A 9,063-nucleotide genomic window follows, 5' to 3' on the forward strand; every position below is an offset into this window, starting at 1 on the left:
AAAGTCAAAATTCAATTTTTCAAAGCTGACAGAAATTACACTGTGAAGTCACTTGGCCACAGCGTGCAAGCAGCTCTCCCACACTTTTTGAGAGCTCTACACAAATAAAGTCCCTCGTGGAAACAGATCTTCAAAGAAACTTCAGACACCAGTATGAGGGAATGTCGTCTTCAAAAGGAAAAGAATCTCTTGAAATCCTGAGATTAAATAAGTAAATAATTAAAAAAGATTAAACACAAAACAGTTCTGCTCAGGAAGGTTAGGTGCAGGAAGACAGCAGAATTGGGAAGTCGCATTCCACATGCTTCTATGGGAAGACGGGCAAAGGAGGCAGGGGAGGTAATCAAGGCCTTAAAGGCCTCCCTCTCTAATGGTCCTTGGAATACCTATTTTAGTTCAGGAGCCTAACAACGCCCGTGGGGGATTTTGACAGCTTTTATTTTCCCTTGCCTAGCACCTCTGCGGACGGCTGGGACTCTGCAGGTGAATCCTGTTGTTAAAACAGCTGCCTTTCTCTACATCTTTAAAGAGGTATTCAGATTCTCTCAGCCTTACTTAGTTGAATCACTCTGAATAAACAGTCTCCACCCATCAACTACTTTTGTGTAAAGCACCTATTCAAAGGCAACCACCTTTATTGATTGCTAGGCTAGCCAACCTGAAAGCTCAAATGCAACTATTAAAAAAAAAAAAAAGCAGGATACACCAGAAGGCCTGTGCTGTTTCTAAAGGAAGCACAGGTCCAGGCGCTGCTCAGTTACATCAGGACAATTCCCTTCTGACTGCAGGAGGCTGCTCTAACAGGTTTAACACCGCCACAGCAACGAGCCAAGTATCCCACTGACTCTTCTCCCTTTTGCTCAGGCCCTTTTCCTTGTTCTGACCCTTTTCCAGCACAACACGACCAAGCCATCCAACGGGAGTCCACAGTATATGCCCCAGCTGGCAATTATTTGTACTTTTAGTATTTCATAATAAAGCATTAGCCTGAGCTCTAAATAAGTTTTGTCACCCTGCTCTGAGTAAAATGCTGAGGGAAGGGGGTGAGATGCTCTGGTACTGCTGCCTCAGAAGCCTTAAGTCCCTGGCCCTCAAATGTTGCTATTCAAAATAGAGGGGCAGGGTGGGGCGGAGGGAACACCTTCAGGTGGGAAAAACATCATGACTGGCAGACATCAAAGATAAGCCATCATCAGATTTCTTGCACCACGGAAGAACAAAGAGTCAATGCTCCTGAAATTCCTGTTCAGAAGTACCCCAGAACAGAGCCAGCACTTCCCACCTCAGCCAACCTCACCTATTTTCATTTGTAATCAAACGCTGATAACCAAACCTGGCCTGGCAAAGCCCTGCAAGTTTCAAGCCCTTCCTGCCTCCACACAAATAGCTAACTTTTCAGTGTATGACCAGAGTGGCATTTCCAAAGATACGCAAGTCCTGCCTTTTAAATCACTGCCTATAAAGATGCTTCTAAATGCGGGGGGGGGGAGGGTAAGCACAGCTCCCATAGCTGCTGGTTTATGTAGGATATTAAAAAAAAAAAAAAACAAAAACCCCCACAAAAAAAAAACGACACACAGAGAAAGGATTCCTCATATGCCTCCCCAAAGAAAATCTGCTTTAAATGCTGAACAACAACCTGGCAAGTCAGCTCTCCCACCCAAAAATAAGAAGCAAGCTGTTGCATGGTCTCAGAGGGCAACTCCTTCTCAACCCCAAAGTTTAGATCTGCTCCTCAAGACACTTCCCAGCAACGCTGCAGGGTACCTGAGCACTCCATCCACTATGAAGCTGTACTCAAAAGAACACGAAGCAGTTCCTGGCCCCTTTCCAAGCTGCAGAATACACTTGAAAAAGCGTATTTTAAAGCTGTAATCCCACGACTGACCGTCTTGCTTGAATTCAGAAAGGAAGTAAAAGAAAAAGACATAGAGCAACAGGCATTCTCACTACCTTCAGGAGAACCGAAAGCTGCACTACCATCCTCCCCTACAGACAATTATCTCCCAAGACGCACGCTACCACATCATCAAGGCAGCCCTCACAAAGTGGTCCAGTAACACGGTCCAATAAAATACTGATTTTAAAACAACCTTTTCTTACTGCGCTGAAAGAAGACAACATGATTTCACATGTTTTAAGAGCGTACACCGAAAAGACAGATTTCCAAACTTAGGCATCATTCATCAAAAAGTTAAAAGGGGCTTTTTCTGCACACACATAGATTTCGGACTAACAGGATTTACTTGTTTTCTGCTTGTTCCTGGGGAACCTTTGCAATTTCTTTTTTCCCAAGACTGTCCCTACAGGCTGCTATCCAACATACATCAGATGCTCTTGGAGCAACAGATCACTCTGGAAGGACATTTGCAAAGGGCACAAATCGAGGGCCCAATGCTGGCAAAATTTAGGCATACTGAGGGAGGGTGGAATTACCTCTGGACGTAGATAACACTCGACACAGTCCCCTGGAAAGCTTTATTCATGCATCTAAGTACTTTTTTCAGATTATTTACTATCAAAAAATTTATTTTAAGTCAATAAAAAAAATTATGCCACTTAAAAAGTGAATCCCTTACAAAAACACTCAGGTTAATTTTAGCATCCTTCTGTTTAGCTGCTTAGCAACACTTATCCTATGACCTTCTAAGCACCACCTACTTTTACAAGGGATAATGAATATAACCAAAGGGATTTATCTATATGTTTTTAATCTATACAATGTAAGTACATGAACAGTTTTTATTTAAATGAGAAATCCAACTAAGAGCAACGCAAACTATTTCTGCTTAAGAAGAAACTTTCACAGGCTGAAGTCAAGCTACTGTTATGACTGCAGTGTGACTTCAACGGTAGGCAAAGTGATAAAATCCTTAAGGACTGAGAAAAGCACAACAGAAGTCAGTATCTGTATGCCTTGGGAAACACTGCACTTGCCTTTGGTACCAAAAGAGATTATAGATATTACTAACAGATAATGAAGACATTCAGCTTTCCCAGTTTTGAAACTTCAAGAATCTCCTGACCCTCAGAATCAAAAAGAAAAGCCATGTGGTCAGAGGGTCACTGAATATTATAAAGAGTTAAGAATGGGCACAAAACCTGCGTGAGCTGAGTCAGAATAAGATATTTCACTACGCTGAAATCTGCAAGCAAATAAAGCTTCAAACACTGAGGTCCGGGTGAAAAAAAAAACTAGCAAACATACAGAAAAAACCCAGAAAAACATTCAGCAAACACCCTGTTATATTTTGTCTTAATACCAAGCCAAACATATATAAATATTCTTTAGGGTCATTAGTTATTAAAAGAAATGTGTAAGAGTGGCTACATAAAATCACTACTGATGGACAAACAACAGTTCAACAACTAGAAGCTGCCTGTGAAATTAGAGCAGAAGAAAAGTTTACTCGATTGAAGGATGGCGTTTTTGCCACTACACGATACGAATTCAGTTCCAAATACAGCTGCTGGCAGGAGGAAGGTGAGGGAGCAAAAGAGGCCACACCGGGCCAAGCACAGCTGCCCTGTAGCAAGAGAAGAGGCTGGATGTGTCCCCGCTGGCAGGTGAGGGAGAGCCCTGGTACTCTGATTGATTGGATGATGGATTCATGCTGTTTCTGGGTTTCTAACAAACAAAAGGGCCTATTCTTCCCTGGATGTACCCAACTCCCGTTAAGGCTAATCGGCATTATGCAGGCACACCAAGAAAAGACTATATACCCTTAAGTCTTCAAAGAGAAAATTAAAACCTAAAACAAATATGGCTGGCCTGACCCTGAGTCACTGCATCCCTTTCACGCACGCTGACCCTGTGGAAAACAGGAACTGCGGTAACAAAACTCGGTGCTTGTGTCAAAACGACAGACCTCAACGAAAAAACTTCAGCCATCATAACAGCTGTCTGCTGTGCGCTGCAGGGGTGACAAGACGGCGTTATTTAGCAACTGCTCCTGTTGTTAATAAGCACATTTTTTTTCCAAGGCACGGGGCTGGATGTTGGAATGGTAAGAAACATCAACTGCATTTGCTGCCTCTCCTAGACCACTGCCCCCAAATCACACTGAACTAGACGTTTAACTACCTTCTCAAACACGTAACCACACTAGATCTTATCTACAACAGAAGACAGGGGAAAAAGGGAGTGGGGATTAAAACTGCATGGCTGGTGTCCCCCCCTTCCCTCCAGAAATCAGTTCAGCGGCTCCTGGGCAGGATGCTGGCTCCTCGGCGAGCAGGACCAGAGCATCAGCTCCGGGCCGGACACCCCGGCAGGGCCGTGGGAGGGCGGCGGGGCACGGAGGGGCCCGGGCCCCCACGGGGCACGCAGTGGAGCGGGCCGGGCAGAGAAATGTGCTGAGCCAGGAGAAGCGCTCTCCTCCTCCTGCGTAACCCGGCGAGGATGCCGAGCAGGAGAAGATATTGCAGCCGAGAGGTGACTCGGGGAAAATTTAAAAAAAAAAAAAAAAAGGCAGGGAAAAAAAAAGGCAAAAAGCAAGCGTGCGTGCGGAGGGGAGGCGGGGGAGAAGTGCAGGGAGAAGAAGCCAGAGGAAACTTATCTGCGACATGACAAAGTTCAATCCACCGCCCTCCCTCCTCTGCTGAAAAAAAAAGTTGCAGCATCTCGTCGCGCCGCGCTCCCCGCGGCCCGGCCCGGCTCTGCCCGGCCCGGCCCGGCTCTGCCCAACAAGAGCCGCGCCCGGCCCGGCCCGCGCCCCCCGCGCCCCTGCACCGTCGGCGGATGGCGGAGGTGGGGGGCGAAGAGCCCAACCCCGTACATTAACTGGGCGGGAGGATCTGCCTCGCATCCTCAGCGCGGCCCCGCGGAGCCGCCGGGAGGGGGGTCCCGGCCCGTAGCAACGGCGATGGGCAGCGCAGTCGCCTGAGAGACGGGTCGCGGCTGGCTCCCATCCGCACCGGGCACGGCGACGCTGGCGGCGGGGGGGCGGCAGCCGCGCGGCCCGAAACTTTGTTTTGACCCGAAACATCGCCGCTGCGGGGGGGTCTCCACTGCCCCCCCCTCCAAGACGGGGGGTGAAGGGAGTGAGGGCGGCCCCGGGCCGGAGCCCCCCCTCCCCGCCTCGGATGCTGCCCGGCTCCTTCCTGTAGTGGTGACGCCGCCCGGGCGTCCCTGCCCGCCGCTGGCCCCGCCGCGCAGGGATGTGTCCCTGGCACCGCGCAAAGGCAGCGGGACGAGGAGGACCCGCGGGGGGCAGCGCCTCCCCCCGCCCCGGGCCTGGATCCCCCCTCCGCCGCGCAGGGCGGGAGGGGAAAGGACACGCACGTCCCTACCGGGGAGGGGGGGGTGGGGGTGGAGAAAGAGCAGGAAAGGAGAAAAAAAAAATAAAGTGAAGAAGAGGGGGAGAGAGGAGAGGGGAGAGGTGTCGCGGTGCCGAGGAAGGGCAGGCACGGCCGGACGGCCCCGCCGCGGGGGGGGGGGGGCGGAAAGTCAGCGGAGAGATGCGCGGCGCAAGCCGGCTCTACCTGCGAAGAAGGGGCGCCTTCATCCCAACTTCCCGGCTCCAGCGTGGCCCTCCCGTCCGGGAACAGCGGGCAGGGGCCGCCGCCGCACCCGCCGCCACCGCCGGCAGGAAAATAAGCCCGAAGGAAAAGTTAAAAGGCAAACGGCTGCGGGCTGGGGAGACGGGGGCGAGCCGGGCTAGAAGATGTTGCTTCCTCGCAGCCCCATCCAAATTGTGGCGGTGGCTGGTTAAAAATAAACTTTGCAGCAGGAGGGGGGGGATGATCTGGCCGGATTCCTGAGCTCAGACGGTTTAATATGGATGAGCATCAGGTCCTGAAGGCAAAACGCCGCGGCTGGTGCCGCTGGTTGGTAGAAAGTCTGCAACAGGGAAGGGGAAAAAAAAAAAAAAAAAAACAGGAGCCGCGGAGGGAGGAGAGGAGAGGGAGGAGCGGGGGAAGGGAAGAGGGAGGCTGCACGAACTCATCATCATCTCCACCGCTGCCAGCCAAACTTTTTTTCCTCCTTTTTTTTTAAAGGAAACTTTTTCCCCCCCCCAACAAGCATTTCATTTTTAAAGAAGTCGCACGGCCAGCCGACACGCTGCAACGTCCTCACCCCCGCGCCTGCCCCCTCCCAGAAGTTTATTTTTCCTCCTCTTTCTCCCCCCCACCCCCAAGAAAAAGAAAAGAAGGAAAAAAAAGCGATCCCTCCGGAGTTGAGGCACGCTCCTGCCCTTTGTGAGGGAGCGCGGCGGCCGGGCAGCGCCGCGGTACTTACGCCGGACTTTGCTGGGGCTGGGCTGCTTGCGCCGCGACATGCCGGGAGGATGGGCCGCCGGGGGGGCGCGGGGACGCGCCGGGGGGAGCGCGCACGGGAGGGAGCCGCAAACTTGTTCCGGAAAAAGGAATCAAAATGGCGTTTCTGTGGATGTGCAAAGTTCATCAACTCCGCGCTAACTTCCCGTCCTCCGCGCCTCCCTGGAGGGGAGAGATGGGCACGGTTAGGGACCCCGCCGCGCCGCGCTCCGCGGGCGCCCCCGCCCCCTGCCCGCCCCCGCGCTGCCCCGCGCACCCTGATAAGGAGACACATCACGTGTCGCTCCGGCTCCTCTCCCGGGGACGCGCTACCGCGGCGGCAGCAGCCTGTTGCAAACAGCATCTCTATCTCGCCCTCGGAGCGGCGGGGAGGGGCGCCTCCAAGGAGAGGAGAGAGCACAACTTTCCCCCCCCGCCTCCCTCCCTCCCTCCCTCCTCCGCCCGGCCCGCCGCGCACCGGCCCCCGCCGCCGGCAGCGCGGCAGCGGGATGCCCCGAGCCGGGGCGGGGGGGGAACGGGGGGGGCCGGCCAGGTGCCACGCGGCGCCCCGCGCCCTCCGGCCGCTCCGCCGGCTGCGCCCGCGGGGCTCTCCCGGGCGGGGCGGGCCTGGCCGGCCGGCGGCCGCGCTCCGAGCCGGGCGTGCGTATCCCCCAGCCGCGCCGTGCGCCCGGGGCCGGAGCGCATCCGGAGCCGGTGGCGGCGGTGCCGCGCTGCCGGCTTTAGGAATTCATCTGAGCTCTCCGCTGGCCGTGGAAATGCCTGTGCATCTTCCTCCTCCTCCTCCTCCCAGCCCGGCGCCTCACCAGGTAGAGCGGCCGCAGGCAGGAGTCGGCTCCTCCGTGTCCAGAAGTCAGCTTCTGGTTTTGTTTGTTTGTTTCCTCAGAAAACTTTAGTCCTTGTGCGTTTTGGGTCCCTGCTGGGGTCAGTCATCCATCCGGCTGATGAAACCTGAAAGACATGAAATTTAACGAGACACGGAACATCGGCATAGGAACAGGAGGTCCCAATACTGTGTCTAATCAAAGGCAAGATTCAGACGTTTGCAAATGTCGGTAGTTACAAACTGCACGGGCTCTGTGTATGGCACCGTGTATGGTCCTTTCCATCACCTTCACTGCAGTGGAAGTTCAAAGATGTACAGGACTCAACAAGTGATGGAGAGGTGTTCAGAGTCATAGGGATTTCACTTTAAAGCCAGTACCAGTTTAGAGTTGTGTGACAAATAATAACAGTACATAAAAATAGAATATCTGGAAATACTCCCTCCTGAAAGCTCAACAGAAAAAAAAAGTAAAGCAAAACTGCTTGCGAGGAGTGCCATAATGGGTATAGGAGGACCCAGTTTACTGTTTCAGGAAATGGTTCTTGTCACTATTTCTAAAGCTACTAAAACTACTAGGCCTTTTAAAGCTGTTATTGGTGAGATGGAACCTGAAGTTGCAGGCTGGGTTTTAAAGAAATCAAGTCCTGGCCTGTGGGCAAAAGGCTTGTACCAGCTTAGCTGGTACCCTATCTCCTGATTGAAAAGCGATTCGCATGGGAAGGAAGGCTACATTCCAGGTGTGTGGCAGTAAGCCCTCAACCAGCTCTTTTCACAAAGTCTTTTGCTTGTAAGGTGTCACTAGTGACTTCCTTTGCACTGGTCCTTTCAAATATTGGATAAAGGCATACAAGTCAGGAATACACAGGACGTGTCTCAAAGACATTCCTTCGTGTCAGGAATAACGCTCTTCCCTTCTGGACTCCCGGTAAAAAACCTGCAGGTCTGGTGATCTGGAGCCTGGAAATGCCAAAATTGCAAAACCAAAAGGCACACATGTGTATCCAGAACACGAAACTGCAGCTTTAATTTAACATGTGTTTGTTGTGGCGGTTTCTACAGGCTGAATTTTGGTCAGCCAAATTTTGTGCAGTATTACATGTGAGCTTTGTGTATAAATTTCAATACCATTAGGCTCTGTTAAAGCAGAGTTGCTGACTGACAGAACAGCTATATAATAGTTTACCCCACAATATAGCAGCAGACATGAGAAAGTGCATTCTGATTGTTCTGCTACAAGGCTCTTATTTTACCAAAAAACAATCAAGGGAAGTCATTAAAAATAATAAATTCATTGTGAAGTGTCTTTAACCTTTCCACATCTGTCCCCATTATACCTGCCGACACGCAGTGGCAGAACGGTGGGTAAATTCAATAGCTTTATGGCCAGTTTACATCTTTACTTCAGTATCTCTTGCGGTCAGGCATGCGATTAAACAAAAACCTGAGCAGTTGTCCATCTCAAGCTCAGCCCTTAAAACATGTTATTCACATTGGAAGACCGCAGTGATTTAAGCCTGCATGGCACATACGTATAAACCCGTGGAGATTAGGCCTACGAGTTTACAACCTAAGGCCTTGTTTGCGCAGACATTTACATAAATTGCTGTAATTGAAACTGGTGCAAATTCCTGGATGGATAATCATCTTTGGAGGCTGGCAACGCATGTCTCATTGACCTGTGGCTAGTATGTCTAGAATAGCCCTGGAGGCATTTTGGGCCACCTCTGCATGAAGATTCCCATCCACCCTCGCTGTATTTTCTAACTTCAGAGGTGCTTACGCAGCCCTCCACGTGGGAAGTTTAGCAAGCGGATAGACAGAATGGAGGAACAAGTGTCACTCAATTCAGCATCTGAAATCTGCTTTAGAAACATGGAAATGAAACTGATGTAGGTATTGTAAAGCTCACACTGGAAAAAAAAAATCAGTATTTTAGTGCTTGGAGAACATATGTACATAAT

General features: G+C 51.2%; 1 protein-coding gene across 1 annotated transcript in view; it reads right to left on the reverse strand.

The window, feature by feature from the left end:
* The window catches only part of RREB1 (ras responsive element binding protein 1), a 125,478-nt gene extending 118,983 nt beyond the window's left edge, over positions 1–6,495 (reverse strand). The window contains exon 1 of the mRNA XM_068396693.1: positions 6,242–6,495. Coding sequence (XP_068252794.1) covers positions 6,242–6,281 — 40 coding nt within the window. The 5' untranslated portion in view covers positions 6,282–6,495. The remainder of the gene's footprint in view (positions 1–6,241) is intronic.
* Between the last annotated feature and the right edge of the window lie 2,568 nt (positions 6,496–9,063).

This window comes from Nyctibius grandis, chromosome 3 (assembly GCF_013368605.1).
Source record: "Nyctibius grandis isolate bNycGra1 chromosome 3, bNycGra1.pri, whole genome shotgun sequence".
Lineage (NCBI taxonomy): Eukaryota > Metazoa > Chordata > Aves > Nyctibiiformes > Nyctibiidae > Nyctibius > Nyctibius grandis.